Below are 22,226 nucleotides of genomic sequence, written 5' to 3'. Positions count from 1 at the left end.
TGCTGGCATCATGTTAAATTAGTTTATATTTTCTATAAAATGAAACTGGTCAGTGAAGTCTTTTTTGTTTGAACTTTTGACTTTTGAATTGAGGTTAAAATGAATTTACAAATTGCATTTTATAAAGCTCCACCCACCCTCAATCTCTAAAAGTCCGTGATGGATTGTTCCATTTACCAGTGCATGACTTTTATACTTGCCAACAGGAACACACATACCCTACCCCCCTGCATGCCTCCTGCCCTCTTCCCTTCCCTCTTTCTCCCTATTCTCAACTTTGGCAATCAAGATAAAAACCCCCAAGATTCTTTGTTCTGTCAGCTCATGTGTGAGTGGATGTGTGCAAGTGTGGATGTGTGTATAGGCTTGAACAAGAAGATACCAAGTGTGAGTAAGTGAGTGTGTGTTCCTGCAAATATGCAGTACGTGAATCGGCCAAAAGCAGCAACAAGGTAAATGGGGTGTGAAAGTCTCAGGATTATTAAGAATTAACAGGAGCAGCTTAATAAATCACCCTTCAGCAGTGTGTGTTTGCATGTGTAGGTGTGTGTCTCTGTGTAAGAGCATATCAAATGCAGCCTCTGAAACTATGCCCCATACTCATGCTGCTCCAACTTATGCACATGTGTTCAGGGCATCCCTCCAAATGTCATGAACACACACACATGCACCCACAGAGAAAAGTACGGGGCTTCCCCTATCAGTCTCAAGCAGACTGATAGGACTAAATACAACCACAGTCCTGTGCTACTTGCTGATTTTTTACTGAGTAGACATTTGCACAAACTGTGGTTTAAGATGCATTCTGCAATCAGTCTCAAAGGCTGAATGAAAATGATCTTGAAACAAAGGTGAATATGTGAGTGGATGTGCTTTCCTTACAAAAGTTTAAGTAATGTAAATATTTTTATCCTCTGCACAAAACTTAGTCTAATATTTTTGGTTTCATAATAATGATTTGTTTTTATGGTAAAATGTTAAACTGACTTTAATTCCAGGTGATCTGAGGTCATTGTTACGTCACGCAGCTTAGAACAATGACAGTTTCTTTTTCAGGAATAACTGTTTTCAATAAAAAGTCAATTCACTGAATTCAAACTTTATGAATTCAAACAAGCGATTAAGACGCCAAGTTAATGGGAAAGAAAAGTAGGTGAAGAAAAGTAGAGCAAATGAGATTAAAAAAGAGGGAAACTACAGTGAGGGAAAGTTCTCCAGGTATTTCATTCTGGTCTTTAGAATAACCATAATAGCAGAACTACTTAATAAGTCAAGTGCTTCAGGGAGCGGTAGAGGCCAGACCCGTTTCACAGCGACAAAGTTCAGACTCATTATTTCCTTTTTCTGCAGTCATTCCCTTTTAAAGAGGCCTTCTGTGTGCTAATGATAGTCTTATAAAGAGGCCCAGAGGGGTGCAAGGCAGAGATATGGATTTATGGATTTATGCCCACTTTGGACACAGGCTTTGATCACAGCACATTGATCTGCAGAGATTTACACCACAGCAACTCAATAAAACTCGTTGCTCTTTTACAGAAGTGTTGGCCCCTTTAAAGTCATTTGTCAAAAAAGATTGCAAATCTGGAATCAGTAAAAGGTCTCCGCAAAAGCAGGATCAGTGGTGGAATGTGGATACAAAGGTTCTGTCTTGGGCTTTACTATCAAACTTTGTGTTTCCAAAAAATGAAAAGTGAATTAAATTTAGTAACACCTAACAGAATAATAACATATGAAACAACAATGATACTAGAATCACAGATGATCTTTGAGCAAAATGGTATAATTGAAACTGTATCTGACTAAAGAGTTTCCTAGAGTTTATTTATTTTTTTTCTCATGCATTGTGGATGTACTTACTGCGCGTTACCACCCCTTCCAGTCTGATGATATTGGGATGGTCAAATTGTCCCATGATTGATGCTTCAGCAAGGAAGTCCCTTCTTTGTTTGTCTGTATAACCTCCTTTCAGAGTCTTGATGGCGACACAGATCTCCTTCTTGCTGGGTAATTTCAGGCGACCACTACACACCTCTCCAAATTCACCTGAGGACAAAACATGGAAACAAAACAGTTCAGATGTACGATTGCTTGCTAATACTAGAAATAGGGATAGTTTTTTGTTCCAAATGTGCAGTTATTAGAATTGAGAATCAGCAACATTTGTATTGTCATGAAAGATTTAATTCTTCATAAAAAAGGACTTGCAAAATCCCGTAGATTAGATCTTCAAAGGTGTGTGTTTTGTAATCCAGTTGCAAAATTGTATTTAATCGAATGAGACAAATGCAGCGCACTTCATACCTAAGTGAGAGAGCTTGATGTGTTGTGCTGGGCCTTTTATAAAACAGTCAACCAAAATATCCTTTTCAATTCCGAGCTGTGTGACTTGTTAGCTCACAGTGAAAAACATTGAGCTGGTGCGTGGGATTTCTTGTGGCTGTATTTATGCCTGTGCCACTGAGATGAAGTAAAGTGTGGGTTAGCATAGCTAACTACATCTACTGAAGGGAGCTAACTGGATAACCAGCTGCCTCCTCTAAACACACCAAGCTGACTGCAATAGATGCAAAAAAGCCTGTTTCCAGTTTTGCCCTTGAGAGTTTGCTAACAAGCATAGCATGAGACAGTGGTACTGCACTGATTAATAGCAGGGGTTCAGTTGACAGTGACAATGGATGCCAGTCAGTGATTCAGCCAGAAAAAGCTGCAGATCAGAAAATTATTTGATTTTTTTGCATCTGTCAATACTTAACTCTTATAAATCAATAGAATTGTTGCATGTCCTGAATCCACCCCCTAATAGACTGTGAGTTGATAGTAATGTGACTTTACACATTATTTCTATGTCAAATTAAAACTCAGAATGACTCAACATGAACTCTGGGACAGATCAATTAACATGCTTTGTTGGTGAGAGGATGCCTGTGTATATCTGATGAAGTGTGAGCCAGTGTGTGTGCACATACATGCTTTTTAGGTAGTCTGGCCACTTCAAAGGGAGACCTTGTGACAGGCATTTGGCTGGAGTTTAGAAGATGAGTACAGTGTGCATATCGGTGTACATGTGTTGAATGTGAGAGTATGTTACACCACAATATGTGTACACATATTGAGTGCGTTCATGTGAGATGATGTCAGAGCTGAGACGTGCAGATCTCTTTCTCCATCTAGTACAATCACATCCCACAGCAGCTCTGGATCAGAGAGCATGGGTCAAACTCTGGACGTAAAGCAGTGGTGTCTGGAAGAACTTAAACCAGAATAATTACAACCTGCATAAATAGCGAAAGCATGCCTGTTCGTCCCTGCAGTGCTCCATTTGTCCAGCCTTCAGCAGTGGACGGGCGAGCGAGGCCGAGGCACCTTTTTATGTGGTCACTCCGAGTAAGAAGATCTTAGTGAAATAAGGCTTGATTAGGGACACTCACTCCTTTCCTGTTTTGTATAGAGCTAGGTATCCAACTTTGATGTCAAAGTTTGATCCATGTAAGCAAAAGGGGGCATATGTTTTATGTCTTTTAACACACAATCACCAATTGGCAAGAAGATCAAAGTCCCGTTAGCATGTTTAATGAAGACAGATGGGGGTTGAGACGGGGATGGAGAAGGAGGAGGTATGTTGTATACTGATCAGAGTTCTTATGTGGCTTAATAAAAAATCACACAGTTGAGTAGTATGTTGCATCAAAGTTGATGGACAATAGTGTTTACATCATGGCAGTGTTCAGTTCACGTTTTCTGGAATTAAAATAGTTGAACAGAAAGAAGCCCAATTTTGGCCTCTTCTCCTCTCTGTTGCACTTGGATCTGGACATCTATGGCTTTCTCATATATATTTCTTTTAATCATGCTGCTACAATGTCCAGAATCGGTTTTGACAGTTGCTGCAGAACAGACTTCTTAAACAATGTGAAGAAGAACCTCAAACCAGTATGAAGAAAGGCTAAAATAAATATACTTGGTCTTTACTATGCACCGTGCACATTAACAATATAGTTCACTGTAGTGTTTGTTGTATGATCTAGTAGAATTATGCTTATTTGTCAAAATCAAAACCATATGTAAAATGACAACTAATAAATAAATAAATCCAACTTAAGCATTCATCAGTTCAACAATAACCATGAATTTAACATAAGTTCTTGATAGAAGGTCATCAAGAAACTTTTCCATATTTGATTTTGGAACTCATGGTCTTGTACCACAATAATCCAACAAATGTTAAAAGATATAAAAAGTGTTTTGTGTCTGTTTTTGTACTATGAAAAATGTATTCTGGGGTGTAATGTAGTCCACTGTTTACTCAGCATTACACTCTCAGTCTATCACGACAGTTTTACAGGGTGAAGGGCTGGCAGGGCTCTGGAGACCAGTCTGCTCTTATGGACTATATTCTTTGGTCTCCATCTATTCTGAATGATGTCGACATGAATCATAATGCATTACCCTCCAGTCTGCACTCCTGCTAAAGTTATCAGGGAGTACACGGAAAGAGGAGAGTATGTGAAAAAAGTAATGAATGAAAGGAAAAGAGTTAGGGGAGGACAAAGGAAAGGGAGGCTTGAACCAGCTTGTCTCTTTCTCTCCATCCAAGGTAAGGAGTAGAGAGTAGGGACATCGAGTCGAGGTATTAAATACCTTCTTATTCCCAGCCGTGCAGTATATGACACACAGATAAGCAGCCAGCTGCGATGAAAATGTAGACCTATAAGGGCTCTATGTGCCTTACATTTTCCTTCATGTGGTTGTACACTTGGTGTGTCTTTGCCATTTATGCAAAGTGTAGAAGACAGGAACTATGACATCAGAGTGGGAAAAAAGTGACATCTATCTGCTACTTACTATTTTACTTTTATATATATATGTATATATATATATTTTTTTTCTTCTTGTAAATTGGGTGTGACTGGCACATGTTTTCAGCATTGGCAGACTTCTCCTTTGATCACTTTACCAAACTGGTAAGTTAGATATCCACAGGATAATACATTTTCAGTAACATTGTAGAGAATGTAGAGAGATCATTTTTCTTTGCCCATTCTCACCTGCTCCCACGACTTTATCAATGGCAATGCAAGAGGCATCCAGCTCCTTGGCAAACTCATGAACAGCCTGGCTTGGGTCCTCATAAGTGTGGGGGTCAACATAAGTCCTGATACCTGGCAGACGCACTGCAACAACATAAGAAAAAGAAACTTAAATATGCTAAAAAATGTACTTTTTTTTTTGTAATTAAGAAAAAAACAACAATACAATAAAGAAAGTCTGGGGTAGCACCATGCGATACATGTTAGGGTGGATTATTGCAGATTCCACTAAAACAGTAAGGCTGTGTGATAACACTTGTGCTCATGTTCAGGGTATTTTCTATTAAAGCAGGACTCAATGAGCTCATATCATATCAGAATGCTTTACAACATTAATTACAATTATATTCTTATTCATTTCTGGGTATATTCCAATCTAATTGGATACACTGGAAAATGCATTTTGAAGAGTCATTATAGATTCAATAGGTGTGCGAGTACTGTTTTCTAACATACAGACATAAAATTTAAAGCCATCATTTCAGTAGTACAGCTGTCTCTTAGTAGTCGTGTCCTGCTGAAATTTATTCTCTGCATCTGACCCATCCTAACTATTCATGAAGAAGTGGGTAGAGGCTGTTCAATGCCTGGGGAATTCTGGGGCCTTGGTAAAGGTCAAAGGCCAGATGATGCCAAATAAATAACAAAATGTAGGAACAAAGTGAACAAAAGAAAAAGGAAATTGTATATAAAGAAAATGTTAGTCAATTGTCATCTTCATACCTCACCCTGTTTTACATGAATAACTTTAACATAATATAAAGCCATATCAATAGGTCTTGACTAGGGAGAATAAATGACTAACTTACTAGAAAACACTTCTGTCTAGATACAATTAAACTGATACATTGTTTTCCGGATTCCCTTTTGCTTAGAAGGAAAACAATCTAAATTTGTTCCCTTTATAATTTAAAACTCTTGGATTGGTTTTTAAATTGACTGAGAAACTTCTTTTTCAATGTGGTCTCATCTTTATTTTTGTCTTTTTATAAGGCCAACCAAATCAAAGTAATGGGGAAACCACCTCAAGCTCAGAAATTCCGCATCTGTTCTTAAACCCCCATTGTTGGTCAAAGCGTGTGAAACTGTTCTGACAAAGACATGTGCTGAGGTCAAACCATCAAATTTAGATTTAGTGTAATAGGCTAATTTTCTTCCTTTTGAATGAATGGCAAACTGCATGAGAAAAGACTGAACTTGGTCTGACAAAAACACAGCCCAGCATACTTACAGTGGCCGTTGCCAAAGTGCAATCTCTTTTCATCTGGATGTTTGGATTTGCTGCGGCAACAAAACCTACAAATTCAGAGAGAGAAAGAGCAGAAGTAGTGCAACATCTCCCAATAAGACTTCACCCACTGCTCCAGCCAGGAGTCTGGTAAGAGCCTTGTGTGTGTGAGTAAGTGTGTAATCCCAGCTGTTATAAACCAAGAGAGTATCTTGTAATGTGCCATGGATTTATCCTCTCTCTGAACACTTTTGACTGCCAACTTAAGCTACACACAGGCTTGCAAACACCATTAACACACCCACCCACACACACACACACACACACACCTACATTACAGAGTAGAAATAAAGCCTCAAAAAAAGCATTTGAATAGAAATTTGTAGAATGTATCATTATGAGGTGAAAAAGTCACCTTGAAAAATACACATTTAATCAACAATCAGCTCCAGCTGAAAATAGATAATAAATGGACTGCTGTGACTGAAGGTGACAAAACACAAGCTGAGAATTTAGACGAGTGGTGGTGGACAGACCTGCCAATCAGGACGTAGAGCAGCACAGTGAGCAGGATGATGGCCACAGCAGAGGAAATGGCAATCAAAACAACCTGGCTGCTCTCACTGGAGATCGAGAAGGCTGCTAAAAGACAAACAGTAACAGCTGTGTTAACTTTTTTTTAAACAACAATCGTTAAAGGATGAGGATCATTTACCCTTCAATACCCGAAAGCAACTATGCAGTTGTTTTTCGTGCAAATGAAGGTGACTCAGTTGTTCTTTGGTGCTCAAATTTCCCTGAAATGGAAAACATTGCATATCTTTTATTCTTAACTTGTAGAATATGACATATCTATTGATATTACCATGGTTTGCACTTGACCAACTTTTCAAACTAATTCCTTTTGTTTAAAATACTCCAAACACTAGGTAGCATTGGTTGAAAAAGGGTATTACTGATACTTGAGAAGACTGATTTAAAAAATATATGCTTTGACAGCTCTTTTCTCCCCCTGGAATAAGAACTAAATTCAAATTTTCAGGACTGAACAGGACCTAAGAAAATTCAATACTGCTATAAAAATTATTTTTATTGAATTACACTATGTGTATTTGGTCCTAAGAATACCTGTATGTCTAAGTTTGACCAATACCAAACAGAGAGGAAAGAAATCCCATTGCAAGGCATTTTAAAACAGCTTTTAAAGCAAAGCATATAAAGGTTCCTCTTTCAAAAAAAAAGAAAAAAATAACCTGCATATGTGTTCTCCAGCTAGAATGACTTCATTGTTAATTATCATTCGTCACTTTCAGAATCATAAAATGCATTTGCAGAAAATGTAATCAGTTCAGCTATTTTTTCAGTAGTCTGTACAGACTATTCTGTGTGGAGCTTACAGTCGGGACTGGTTTCAAACTGGAAACTGGGGCTGCTGGCTCCATATCCAGCGGCGGTGCGAGCTCTGATCTGAAGCAGATAGGCTGTGTTGGGCTTCAAACCATTCAGGGTCACATTACAACCTCGAGCACGGAGGATGGTGTAGCTCGTCTCCTGCTCCTCCTGTAAAACGTAGACGACAGCAAGAGTGAATTAAATATTTGTGAGGCATTTATCAATTTTTTCAAATAAAGTTTGTTCACATCTAATATATCTGAGTTGTCTTGTTTGGGATCATCATGGATATAATTTGCATTAAATATGTACAACACTGTGTATCACCCTATAGTGTTGCCCAGTTCAACACAAATGCACATGCATACACGCCCAGACTTCCCAGACAGCTTTCTTCACAATTTGATGAATTATGCCCCTTATATTTTATGACTTCTGTCCTACTGATCTCTGCTGATAGAACAACAGGAGGATTTACACTCCAGGTTCTGCACATTGTTTCCAGATGTGGAAGGTGAAAAAATTGCAGAGAAAAAAAATCAGAGAGCTAATGGAGGAGGGGAAAAGAGAGGATGTACAGAGTAACAACATATAAAAAGAGTGATTTAGAGTTTTCAGACGGACAAAATTAGACCTAATGAAAATGTAGGAGAATGAAAATAAAAAACAGTGACAAGGCACCCATATTTCACCTTTGGATGTATCCAGTTACAACACAAAAGGAATTATCACTTGATCAGACAATAATTTGCTCCACATGCTGATATTTTCTCACTTTGCTTCATAGCCATTTCAAATTGCTCAGAATAGGAATTGCTATGCCAGTACATTCCCCACACATGACCAAAAACACCACGATGCGTGACCCACTTCTAAGTTATGGAACAACAGTTAAGTAAAAGGGGAAAAAGGCACGAAGTGGATCTTAAATCTAAATGAAAACCTATTAGGGATGACTTCAACTATCCTGAAAAATGAGCTGCTCATTTTGCAATGTAGGCAAACTCATAAAAACCACTCAAAGCCATACCCTGTCCAGCCTTTGTCAAATACTCATTTTACAGACCCATATTTTAACAAATGCTCATTTGAACAGGCAACGGCAACAGCACTTGTAGACATGAACACACATACAAAGACGCACAATCAGAGTCCGAAGGAAACTTCACGCCCATTAATGGGGTGGATCAGAGTTTTTATAGTCACAAAGCTTTTTAAACTGGTATATGAGTGTGGATGAAACTGATACACCAGACCTACGCTGGAACAACCTTTCATCACAACTCTAAATCTCACGCAGCTTGTCACTGTTCAGTGATAAGGACAACATGTGATCCCCTAAAAATCACACACAGGTGCAACCCATGATCGTTTTTGATAAATATTAAAATGAAATAAAATCAAATCAAATCAAAATTATATATATATATATATATATATATATATAAAGTATACATTTACAATAAATAAAACATCTATATTGTGTGTGCGTGTCTCACCCGAACACTGTTAGAATTTAACAAGGACTCTGTGTTGTGCTCTGCCTTGATAATCTAAACAAAGCTGTAGCAAATTATAGCAAGTAAAACACATGCAAACAGTAAGTGCTCATGTGCATATACACTTATAGATGAACAACAGAATATGTGCAACAGAAGTCTCAGAAATATACGGTTCCAGCAAGCATTCCTTTTGTCTAAGACTAAATAAACAGCGTAAATTAAAGTGGTTTTGAAGCTCCCTCTCAGCTCTCCAGATGAAGATGATAAAACATGCAAAAAAATCAGCAAAGTATACTCCCACAAATTCTATTTTCACAAAGTGCACTTGGAAACACCTTATCGGCTACAAAGCGCCCCTTAGCTGGTTTGAGTGACAGGAAGATCATACAGATCGTGCAGACTTCCAGAAGATGAAACACCTCTCTCCTTCTGGGAAGCTTTCTGGTTGGGAATTCCCAAGAAAATCACCAAACCTTCCGTAACTACTCCCATATATAGGATAGGAAATGAACAACCCTTGGCCCCTAACACGTAAGACATTTGAGCCTTTGGTTTCATGACTGCAAGACATGGAAGTACAGTCTGCAGTGGTGGGAGCAATTTTAGAAATTAAAACATGTCGCAAGGTGATGCTTGGTCTAGGGCCAGAAGGGTACGGCCTCAAAATGTGATGCCAAGGCTTCCTGGCTGAGTGTATGTATGTGAGGAGCTGAGAGGGCAAGAGGGTTCAATAAGTCACTGTTCAAACATATTCCTCTTTAAACTTTTCTTTATTCTGCATTTTACACAAAATAGTGTTTGACTTTTAATCCCCAAAAAGAGAAGCTGTTATTGTACTTTATAACTGTCTTTAGTGGACGTTGGTTTGCCCCCATAATCTATTTTTTATGTATATTTACAAGGATTAAGGTATATTACGTTGAATAATATGAATGGATATTGATAATATTCAATTTTCTTCATTGAAACAGCCCAGACTGAAATCATTGATGAATTCTATTCTGTGGATATATTATTAAATTCCTTTCTTCACCAAAGCTGTCTTTTATTTTGTGTGGGGAATTTGTACTTTTTGTGCTTCAATGTACTGCTTGCCACACAATAGTCCCCCACCATGCGTTATGGTGAAGGACTTTTTTAAATGATTTAAAATCCTTGTTTGTAGAAGAATCCTAAAATATGGATTGTGTCTATATGTGACTGTATATGTCTAGCAGTCACTTGAAGACACTGACCAAGCAACAGTGGAAATGCCCAGACATTTCTCTTTAACTCTACAACTATGTTTTCTACCCTTTTATAATTATAATGTATTTGTAATGAGTGAGCTTGTTTGTGAATGAAGAGAACAACAGCTGACAATTAGACCTGCAGTGAGTACCAACACAGTATCACTCATTAACTTTCTCTCACACTGTCTTCTCAGCCTTGTTTTCACCTCTTAGTTAAGGATGGCTGAGCAGAGACCAGAGTTTAGAGAGGAAATAGCTTCTGTCAGCCTACTAATCAAGAGATTAGAGGCTAGTGCTGGCATTCAAGCAAACTGATTTGGGGTACTCATACTCACGCATGTGAAAGAATACATAGACACTGAATCAGCCAGTGATTAAACTTGTATCCACGCCTAATTTAACCATCAAATGTCAGCCATAGTGCAGCACTGGTGCTAAAAGCTAGTATAATTCATTCTGCACTAATTTTCTTCTAGGAAGAACGAGGGACCCCACAGCTACATTTATTGTCTGCTGTGAAACGTGTCTCCATTAAGGAGCTAACGGTAGAGGAAAACAGCATGAGAGAAAGAAGGAATGATTGAAAATGGAGATAAAGGGTAACAATAGGAAGAAGAGAAAGGAGCCAGGACAGAAGAATGGCAGGAAAAAAAACAAACACGAATGGCAGGAAAAAAGTCGTAATGGAGAGGAATAAAGAGCTGATAGAGGTTTTGGTTCTTTTCAAATCAGTGATCATAAAAAAAGACTGCTTCATGGCACTTTTGTGAAAAAATGAAGAGAAAAAAGGCCTGTTCGGCACAGCTGCGTCATTAACACACACATACACATACAATTTCTACACACAGTAGTGGTGTAAGGCAACAGACACAACTGTTCATCCATTAATGCTGGGTAATCCTTAAACATCATCTGTCAATGTGCAGGGAAATTATCAACACCAGCATCTTTCTGGGTGAGGAAGTATAAAAAACAACAAAGTCATCTGTTTATTATCCCATCAATCCTCCAGAGGCTGGAGTGGTGGTGGAGGACCCATCACCTAAAACAGGGGTTTTCACTCTGTGTGGAACTCTTCTTCTTAATTAAGTTGCTGTTACAGCAGTTACCGTATTTTTCGGGCTATAAAGCCCACCGGGTTTTAAAGCGCAATATCAATGATTGACTGCTAACGGGTCTATTTTCATACATAAATCGCATTAAATGAAACAAAACTCAGATAAGTCAAACGTTATTCAATTCACTTGTTGTACTGCGTGACTGATAGCGTTGAGTTTGAAATCCACTTCGTAAGCATGTGTCTTAACAGGAGCCATTTTTAGGGCAGTGGGTATAGAAAATGAATGAATGAATGCACACCATCAAGCAGTGCAGCTTCGTAGCTTCCCAAGGCCATACTAAAACATTTTGACTGATTTTTGAGCGCCGTGTACCACATAAAATCGGTTCTAGGTCAGAAAGCACAACCATAATATATTCATACATTAGGCCCACCGCCTTATGGTCTGAAAAATACGGTAATAATTTTTTCAGGGGTCAAAATTTATTCTTTAGGTTTAGAAAAACATGGCTTTGGTTAAAATACACCTAAAAATGCTAACCCCATGTTGGAAGCCATACATCTCTCACAGTATATTGCTTTGGTTACTGTGATGGGTGCTTCTATTTTAGACTCTAAGGAACCATCATTGAAATCAATCGGATAACTATTTAAATTTAAAAATTAGAAGTCAATCTCAAAGCAAAACATAAAATTATCCCGAAAGCATAATATATTGATTTTTTTTTTGTGATACTAGACACAAAGATTCGTACAGAGGTACACAATGTCATCACATTTCATCCTACACCCTGTTTTATCACTATTCTAACCAATATAATCTACTTGATGAAGGTAAAGTATCTAAAACAAGGAGGCTAAGGTTAGGAAAACACAACGCTTGCATTATAAACAACACTATGATATAATGTATTGTATCAAATTAGTGTCAAATTAGTAGCAATGAATCATCAGAATTGTATCCATTAGATTCAGTAATTCTTAAAAATTAATGAATGAAACTAATGAACATGCTCATGGGCCTAAACGTGGGAAGCATGAGTAGGAGTCCAAAGGCTTTTTCCCACATGCTTCCCAGATAAAAATGTTCTGCCATCTTTGAAGGCAATATCAATTTCTCTTTAATACATCCTTAGGAGACATAACAAGGCTGAAGTGGCACAATAGCAAAATTCGCCTACCAACAAGTCTAAACCCACAAATTAACAAGTCATATATCAACTGTAGCCTTGAATTTACCAAACTTATAGAGAGGTGACAATCCTGACATCTTACTTTCAGTAGGAGCAGAGATACTTGTATTTTTAGAAAAGCTGAACGTCTTCTTGAAGAACTATGGTTCATGATGACACACCAGGTACATTTTTAAGAGTCAGATTTTCAGCACCTACCTTTTCGTAGTATTTGATCTCATAGTCGAGGATGATGCCGTTGGGTCTCTCTGGTTCCTGCCAGAACAGGGCGACACTGTTTCGAGATGTCTTCTCCTTCCGTATCACTGTCACTGGAGAGGGAGCTACAGACACATAGTGAAGGAGGGAGTGAGAACGTTCTGTTAAAGTAAGGTTCATTGGAAGTTCACTCCTTGGTGTTGAATCCTGGAAATTATCTATAGTTCCTGTTAGCCTAATTCAGTTTGCTGCTTGGTGGGGCTGCATTATAGTCCGTGGCCCGGGGTAGTAAGGGGAACATGACACTGAACTGTAATATGACTGCTTACACACACACACAAATTCCTAAATAATACTAACACAAATTGTGAGGCACCTAACCTATATGCCTATATCTTTAACCCACTAAAAGAAAATATTGATACATTTGCCTGTTTCCAACTGCTCCGAATCTAACATAGCAGAACTTCAAAGGTCTTCCATTTGGGCAGCATAAACTGAGTGTTACTGGTAAAACAATCAATTTTAAATTGTGATTTAAATTATTATATTTTATTTTTTTTTTACAGTTTCATGTTTATTAAAAAGAAAAAAAAAGTATTTTAGATGACAAATTATAAAAGGGGAGCATTTTTAGATATATCTCAATGCTCGTTGCTTTCATTATTCCTCCTTATCGCTGTCTCTCAAAGACCCTTTGCAGCTGAAACAAACTTCAAAGATATAATGTTTTGTTTGTTTTTGTTTAAGTATGAAGTACAAAGTAAAATAAGCGTAAAAGCATACAGTTCTAAAATACTTATTCAACTTTTCAAAGGGAATGTTTCTAACCCAGGCAAGACCCAGGAAATGCAAAATTGCTACACAGCTAGAATAAAAACAAATCCAACATAACATAAAAGCAAAATATTAATTGGGATGTAATGTAGCGTGCTAGTTTTCATGGAAACTTCTATTTTGTTGAAGTTTTCACCTTCAGATGAAAATGTCATAGAAGACTGCTTTTTAGAAAGTAAACTTATCTCATACAGAATTCTCCGCCTCAGAGCAAACTTTCCACACTTTCTCACACTTCTTATCTAGATTTTCAAGGTCTTGACAGAGTGTTTTGTTTTTGTGTCGTTTATAGCCTGAATTTACTAAAATTTACTGTTGTATTTTCTGATTCAGGGGGAGATGATAAGGACAAAAGTCCCTCATAAAAATTATTTGGCTTTAATGACAACAACATGAAACACGAACTTTAAATATAACTTTATGTAATAATCTTTTTTTTTCTTGAAATGTATGCAAATTTATCCTCTGAATATTTCAGATAACATTGTTAAACAAAAGGTATATATTCATCCTAATGTAAGCACTAAACTAAGGGAGTGTCATGTCATGTGTCATATGGACATGAGTAATAGATTTTACTCTCATCTTTAGGTACACACTGAAAAAGCAGTTTCAATAAATGCATAAATCACCACAGTTCAGAAATAAAAGAAAAGAGAAATGCAAAAAGAACTGCTGCAAAGTACCACTGGTACATCCAACCAAAATAAAGAAAACATAAGACTATTAGTTACCATGTTTATTTTCTTGTAAGGAGAAAATTATTAAAGAAAAAAGAAAAAGAATTTTGATTGATTATGAGCATTAAATAGTGCCCGTATTATAACAAGAAAATTCTCATGTTAGCACAATAGTTTGTCCTTCAGCTTTTCCCATAGTTTCTATAGTTCAACCACATTTTTGCTTGACAGACTATTAGAATTTGAAACCCCGTTAACCTTTTATTTCCTTGCTCTGCTGTCCCCATCCCTTGGTTGCTCGCTTTCACCGTTGCCAATCTTCCTCACCAATCCTCACCCAGACATCGCCTTGCCTCAGGGCGTTCACATGGTCCCAATCTAGTAATACAGCACATCTCTCCTTCCATGAAGCCACGCTCCCCTCCTTCATTCTGTGACTCTCTCTCTCTTCACTCCCTTTCTCATTTCCCATTTTTACTGCTCTCTAATTGCCAGGCAGCTCCGGGGCCAACTCAGCATCTGAGGCATCGACTTTTAATTTTATTAGACCACAGGAAAAAACATGTTTGTCTTTGAAATGTTCAAGCCTTTCTTGATTATGATTATATGGCTGTAGAATGCGTCTGAGTGTGTATACACATACTAGTGTGTATTTCCGCTGGAAGTTATTTTTTCTCCTGTAATGAATCCAGATGGGTAGAATCTGTTTCTATACCCCCTGCTCCTCCTCTACTCCCCCACCCCAGTCCCCCTTTGGCTCTGACAGTGGGGTGAGGCTGTGCTTTTTATTGGCTCTGTGGTTTATGGTGGTAATGATTTACTGAGTCTGGGTCGCTTGGAGGCAGCTTCAAGTTCCTCTCCTCCCTGTTTTCTTCTCCATGCTTTCCCTTCTATCTTTCTCTTCATGTCTATCGCCAAGCACTTAATTTGCTGTCACTCTCTGTTTTCTGTCTGAGGCATAACTGTAAAACTGACACAGCAGACATGGCCTTAAAAAGTGGCCCTCTGTGTCATTCACTTGTGATTTGAGGAAAATGATGCAGCTGTTGAAAAGCTTCTAAGTATCCCATTTGACACTTGCAAACTGTTGGGAGGAAGAGTGGATATTGACAGGCCTATGGCATTCAGAAATGTAGTTCATTGACTGAAAAGATCATTCAAATGAACATGAAGAATAGAATTATGTCATCAGTGACATCATAATTGCATACAATTGAATGAGTAAGTTGAAATTGGATTTCCACTTGGCAAAGTTCAACTGCAATCACATATCCACAACTGTGGATCACTGTCACTGTGTTGTTAGCATAGTTATGACTTTAAGCAGAGGGCCAAGGAGAAGATAGGAGAACTACCTGACAGCACCTTGACAGCACAGCCAGGACACACCGCTCCTTCCCAGGGACACACTTAAACCAGCTTTTAACAGCTTTGGCATGTATAAATGTGTGTATCTGTGTTTGTGTGTTTGAGAAAAAGTGTCGGCGGGTGGGGCTGGTGCACTGACATACATAATCCTTGTAAACTCTGAGGGCTGATGGAGGGTGTGCAGCTGCAGGCTGAGATATTTGCTGGAGAGCAAGACGACTGTGAGGACAGTGGGTACAGTGTGTGTTTTGTGCCTTTATGCATGTGTGTCTGTGTCTTTGCTTGTGGGTTTGTGTGTGTGCTCATCTGTGATAGGGAAAACCAAGAACCATCTGTTCTGATCATTAAAACATTAAGATGCTTTTCAATATTCAGATCACACAAAGGCCTTTCAGTGTTGATAAACCTTCTTAAAATTTAATATATATTCAGATCATAGAAAGAATCCCCCGACTAACAGCACAGATTATAAAACTAGCTTATCTATCTCATTTGGATCATTTTTTTTAAATCCTCCTTGACCTTTATCCCTCATATCCATCCTCACAGCAATAAATTCTTCATCTATTCTTACTGTCAGTCTAAATGCATTTGCTCTTCTATGCACACAAAAATGTTCTCATTCTAGTTTCATTACTTAAAAGACCTAAAAGGGGCCATGTCTTTAACCTCTCACTACAGCCCATCTGTGTCAACACAAACCAAAGATGGACTATGCAGGTCTTTTAGAAATATAATGTAAGTACATATACTGTCACATTTGTAAGAACAGTCACAGGATTTCCAGTCAGTGACATAGTCATGGATAAAAGAAAAGTAGGAAAAAAAAGTTTAAAAAATCTTTCAATTTTTCAGAGTAACTGCAACATACTTCAGGCACTTCAGGTAATTTTTTTAGAATATATTTTTCAGTTGTCTTAACTGTACCTCACCTGATTTACGAATATGTGTACTGGCCAAATCATCTTATTTTACATATATTACTAAAAAGAACCAGTGACATCTATTTGGAGTGCAAAACGTGTCTGTAGAGACTGTAGGCATAGCAAGCATAAGCAAGTTATTATTTAATTTATCCAGGAAAGTGACTGTGATAGTTTAGTGGTATGATTGCCACCTTTTGTGTGGGAGACCTGGGTTCAAATCCCCTGCATGAAAGGTACTACCTCCAGAAGGGGTCCTTAGGCAAGACCCCCTTACCTATCTGCCTACCTGTATGTCACTTTGGATAAAAGCATCTGCCAAATACATAAACATAAACATAGAAAGGTTGTGTGACCTCATTTTCCCTTCTTTTTACCTGAGTTGCATCACCAACAGAGCTGCATCTGCTCACACAAAGTTCTAGTTGTTCTGCGAGCACAGATTGAGAATTTATGAATTCCCATTACTAAAACAACTTATTTGTTTCAGAAATAACAAAAGCAATGCCCTTGAAGAGTTTATTTAAGTTTCAATACATTAGGCTTCAAGATATCCTTACTCTGACCACTCAGTTTAAATTCACAGCCTTTGCCATCCGCCTATCATCATCTGCTTGAGGGAGTCTGATCTTGCTGGATGACAACTTTTGAAGGAATCTCTCATCTGTTCACTCTCAGCAAAAACAACCAACCAAGTGATAAATCAAAGTTAAAGGCTTGGAAGAAAAAAGACCACAAGGAGAAATGGGGAAACACATAAATATGAGGAGAATAACTCTGTGGTTTGGCTGTGAACAGGGACAGGTAGGGGGAGAAAGACTTGGTGTCCAGGCAAAAAGGGAAAAAACAGACCAGAGAAATCCAAAAATATTGAGATGGAAAAAAAAATAGACTGTTGACACCAAATACAAAGGCAAACTGTGTCGGGAATGAGTGAGGGGAAAGGGGAAGGGAAAGGAAATTTAAGTTGATGAACTAGAGCTAGACCTTTGTGCATTCCTTGCTCGAGTCAGGGATTTCTGAGGTTTGGCACTTTATACCACAGCTAGATTTATTTTACCCTTGGAGTTTCACAACACTTCTTCCCTCTGCCTCCTTATTCTTCTAAGAACTGGATGTGAGGAGAGATATTTGTATAAAAGGATTGATGGGAGTTTTAGGAGGCCATCCTCACGTTAAGAAAGTCTGTTAAAAGGAGGAGATATTTCTTTTGCAAAGGAGGAGGTCATTCGATCCTGGTCGTTAAACAAGAGAACAGCGGCCTGGGATCGGCTTGTAAATGTCCGTAGCTGATGGCTGCAGTGCACATGTTTGGAGTTAGTACAATATAAGATAAGAATTATGTAGAAGAAGATGGAGAAATAGAGTGGGAACTGTATCATCAGTGTGTTAGGCAGATGTTGCAATGTTTAATCCACACTCCTATGGTATTTGGTCATATCCACTTTTTTTAAGTGTATCATACATATTGTCTGTGGATTCTTATAGTCTTATATCTCACAATACAAGGCCCAGTCAAAATTAAAGATAGTTAAACTTCCAAATTCAAAAAAGCATCATAGGAAGCAATTGTTTTGATCCCGCCACCTTATATGCTCTTTAACATACTGAAAATGAAATGTTTGCTCAACGCAAGCAAAAGCCGAAGGTTGGATCTGCAAGAAATTTAGCTTTTTATGTTCAGCTCAGAGTCAGAGATCTTTTAATAACTCAAGACAAAACAGTCAAGAGGCCGTTTGAACAATTGTTAATTATTTTTTGGACCATTTGAAAGACATCCAGGTCATTCGATGTCTGGGTAAGCAAAAGTTGTGAGAGATAATGGAGTGAAAGATGAAACTAGTCTCCTAAACTAGATTTAAACTAGGGTTATTCCGGTTCATGCTTGACATCTTAATGCCATGGGTTGCCCCACCTTTGACATAAATTTGAAGAACATTTCTCACTTGTTTTCATTCCATATATTCAAAAGGACTCCAACTTTTTTTGAGACATGTTGCCACTGTCAAATTGAAGATGAACTTTTTCATGAACGTCTCACTTTCAACGTTTGATATGTTTTATAAGTTCAATTGTCATTAGATGATTGACTTATGAGGTTTGAGAATCACTGCATTCTGTTTTATCTACATTTCACAAAGCTTTGAATGTTTTTGGAATTGGGGGTGTGTTTCTATATGCCTAAAACAGCAGCATTTTACAGAGGCAGTTGGGTTGGATTTTGAAATTTAGTTCACTCCATATTTGCGTTAGAACAGTTATACACACACACACACACACACATAGGAATCATAGTTTTGTAAAATTGTATACTTAACAAGAAACAAAATGAACCAAAAAAATGTAATAAAAATGTAGTTTATTCCCTCAAGTCCCAGTTGCTAAACAAAACAACTGAATGTTGTTGTTTGAAGTGGTTCAAAATTGTTTATTGCAATCATTACCAAATTATTGTTTGTCTACTGGATTATCTGAAAGCCTGCCTGTGTCTATTTACTTATCTACAGTAACATCTCACCTGCTTGGTTGGTAGTAATGGTGACAGCGGCATACTGTCTCATCTTGGGCGCCAGCGCTGACACACCGTTCTGTGCTTCAATCTCAAAGGTGTAGTTTGTGTGGGCTAGCAGATCTCCCACGGTCACCGTGGTGTTGTGGAGACCCGTGGCTCTTGGCAAAAAGCGAACATTACTTCGACAAGGCTCGCAACGCTGTGTTCCACTGTTGCTCCCGTTAGCAGCAACACCACGGCAGCGCTTGCAGAGGACAGTAAAGGTGATATCTTTGCGTCCTCCAGCGTCTTCTGGCCAGCTCCAATCCAGGATAACTGAGGTCTCGTTGATGGAAGAGATCACATTCCGAGGAGCTGAAGGAGGTCCTGTTGGACAAAGAGGAGAAGAGAATTACGTGTTGTGGAAGAGGAGAAGGCAATTGGATTCACGGAAAGTCAAATTCGTAAATGGTCATTTTTCTTCCTTACTTTGATTATTTGTATGAATGTTTTAGCAGTACAAGTGACGATTATTCAAATTTAAAAACTAAAAAAACATTTCTTTAATTATCATTATGAGTGTTGTAATACATACAGTTTTGAAAAAAAAGTATTTAAGAATTCAGCTTCCCCCAAAGGTCCCCCTAGTCTCAATTCTCTAAAAGACTCAAACCGGGTTTTCTCAAGGATTTCCCAGTATTTAGGCCCATCCATCATTCCTTCAGTTCTGACCAATTTCCCATTTCCTGCCAATGAAAAAAAAACATCCCCACAGTATGATGCTGACACCACCATGCTTCACTTGGGGATAGCTTTCTAGAAGTAATGAGAGGTAGTGGGTTTGAGCCACACACATCGTTTTCCTTGATGGACAAAAGGTCTAAATTTCATCTGACCAAAGTACTTTCCTCCACATTTTTGGGAGTTTCCCAGATGCCTTTTGGAGAAATGTATTTTTTCTTCTTCCTCTGACTAATGACTTTTTTTGGCTACTCTTGTACAAAGCACAACTTCGAGGCATGTCTGGCTTACAGTAGTACAATGAACAAACACTCCAGTCTCTGCAGGTCCTTCAGGGTGAATTTGAGCCTCTTCATGCCTTTTTATAATGTACATGAGATACATGACAGTAATGGATTGTTAATCTATTAAATTTATCACATTCAGTCAAAAGGCGTGGCCACTTATTTAATTTGATATCACCTTAGCAATTCATGTTCGTATGTCAAGCACACACTGGTTTGGTGAGACAATTTGTTAGTGGACGTAAGCACTGTATTTTACTGTTTACATGTACAGGTTGTGTACTGGCCAGTGTTATGCTCATGGGGGTTTCATTTCACAGCAGAAAGTCTACAATCACTGCTGGGTGTCAAAAGTGAAGCAGCAACATCATCGAAAAAAGAAAAGAAAAAAAATCCTCTGGATATCCTTTTTACAATATTTCGTTTTTCAATTAAATTTCCTATCAAGCTAACAAACTGCAGTGTTTTAAAGTGAATAAATGGGAGCAGTTCAACATATTGATACAGAGGAGAAGCATCAGCCTCAGCTCAAACACTTTTAAACACTGTTTTCCATTATTTTCTTGGCACAGATTGTATACAAAATGACTTGGTGCTGCAGCAAATCATCTATGGCAAAATCACAGTTTGCCAGTTCTGTCAGATTCCTCTTAACAACCGATCAGTAGCCAAATTTACTCTCTGCTGCTATGTTGAAAGTTATATATCTGACCCAGTGTGTGTGTTTGTATATATGTTACTAGGTCTGATCTAGTCAGAGTACTGCACATTTTGGGTAGATCCGAAACATAGTCCTGAAAAATATACATATAAATTATTTAAATTACAGGTTACAAAAGAAAAAATTCCCAAGAGCACCAAGGGGATTGAATCCCTTTTTTCAAGGAACTTTCCAAAAAATAACTGCTGGCATTGTAATCCAGCTATTTTATTGTTAGGACTGGCATATGTAAGAAAATGCGAAAACAAGCAGATACATTGTTGATATGTATATGATATGTATATGCAGTAAACAGTAAAACTGCTGATCTTAAAACAGAAGAATGCCAGATGAATAGTTTCAATTTGTTGTGTGGGCAGTATCAGTATTCAAATAAAAACGAAGAAAAAAAACAACTGAAGGTATCCAGGTAGCTTGGTTACAAGCAGAATTCGTTGAAACAAAAAACAGCTTTATTTTGCTTAGTTCTGATTCCTGGAAAATAAGTAAACATGGCTCAGGTGACATGAAGTGTCTGCATAATATGTAATGTATCGATAAATCAAAAAAGTATTTTGGATCAAGAACATTAAGAGCTTTATAGATAAGTAATAGGATTTTAAAATCTATGCTCTGAGCCACTGAGTCAGTGAAAATGCTCTTTTTGTCTCCCTCTTTCTGTTTATGGATCTATGAGAAAATAAGAAATGCATGTCATTGCTGGAAAAGTCAAACTCTAACATAAACAACTACAATTACAAACAGACGTTCATATTCTCAGATCAAAGCTATGGCAAATACAGAGAACACTAAACAAAAGTCGTTAGGATACAAGCAGACAGGGGAAGGAAGGAGATTAAAATGGTCTTTCTGGATTGCAGGTGGAAATAAAATGCTTTGTACAGTTGGTTTCACCAATTTACTTCCCTCTCAAACTAGGATAACTCTGGTCTTAGTCATCTGTCTTACACTCTCTCATGTGCTTTTACAGAAGGAGTTACAAGTAAAAGAAAAATAGACTAAACATTTAGCCATATAGAAAATCAGATAAAGACATTTGGAAATCTTCTGGTTCCAAAAATGTAAATCTACAAAGACTTTTTGAGTCTTTCATAAGAAATCCAACATGAGCTGAGAAGAAGAAAAACATGAGAGAAAGAAAAGGGGAAAAAAATAAAAGATTTTTGGAATAGAAAACAGCCAGCAAATCCTTCAAATTTTCAAATGGTGAAAAGAGACCTCTAAACATACTCATGTTCAACTCAGCGGACCACATGAAAGTTTTGGGCGTGTAATGCAATGAAGCACCT

General features: G+C 37.9%; 1 protein-coding gene across 3 annotated transcripts in view; it reads right to left on the bottom strand.

The window, feature by feature from the left end:
* Positions 1–22,226, bottom strand: part of epha3 (eph receptor A3) — a 102,065-nt gene that overhangs the window by 22,552 nt on the left and 57,287 nt on the right. For all 3 annotated transcript variants that reach the window (XM_072397256.1, XM_072397257.1, XM_072397258.1), the window contains exons 5-11: positions 19,219–19,578; positions 12,893–13,017; positions 7,713–7,875; positions 6,852–6,957; positions 6,319–6,383; positions 5,046–5,171; positions 1,858–2,043 (exon numbers count right to left, since the gene is read on the bottom strand). In XM_072397256.1, coding sequence (XP_072253357.1) covers positions 1,858–2,043; positions 5,046–5,171; positions 6,319–6,383; positions 6,852–6,957; positions 7,713–7,875; positions 12,893–13,017; positions 19,219–19,578 — 1,131 coding nt within the window. The remainder of the gene's footprint in view (positions 1–1,857; positions 2,044–5,045; positions 5,172–6,318; positions 6,384–6,851; positions 6,958–7,712; positions 7,876–12,892; positions 13,018–19,218; positions 19,579–22,226) is intronic.

Source organism: Leuresthes tenuis, unplaced genomic scaffold (genome assembly GCF_036924035.1).
Source record: "Leuresthes tenuis unplaced genomic scaffold, fLeuTen1.0.hap1 SCAF_12, whole genome shotgun sequence".
NCBI lineage: Eukaryota > Metazoa > Chordata > Actinopteri > Atheriniformes > Atherinopsidae > Leuresthes > Leuresthes tenuis.
Note: the sequence above shows the minus strand (reverse complement) of the source record. Positions and strands in the feature narration are given on the sequence as shown.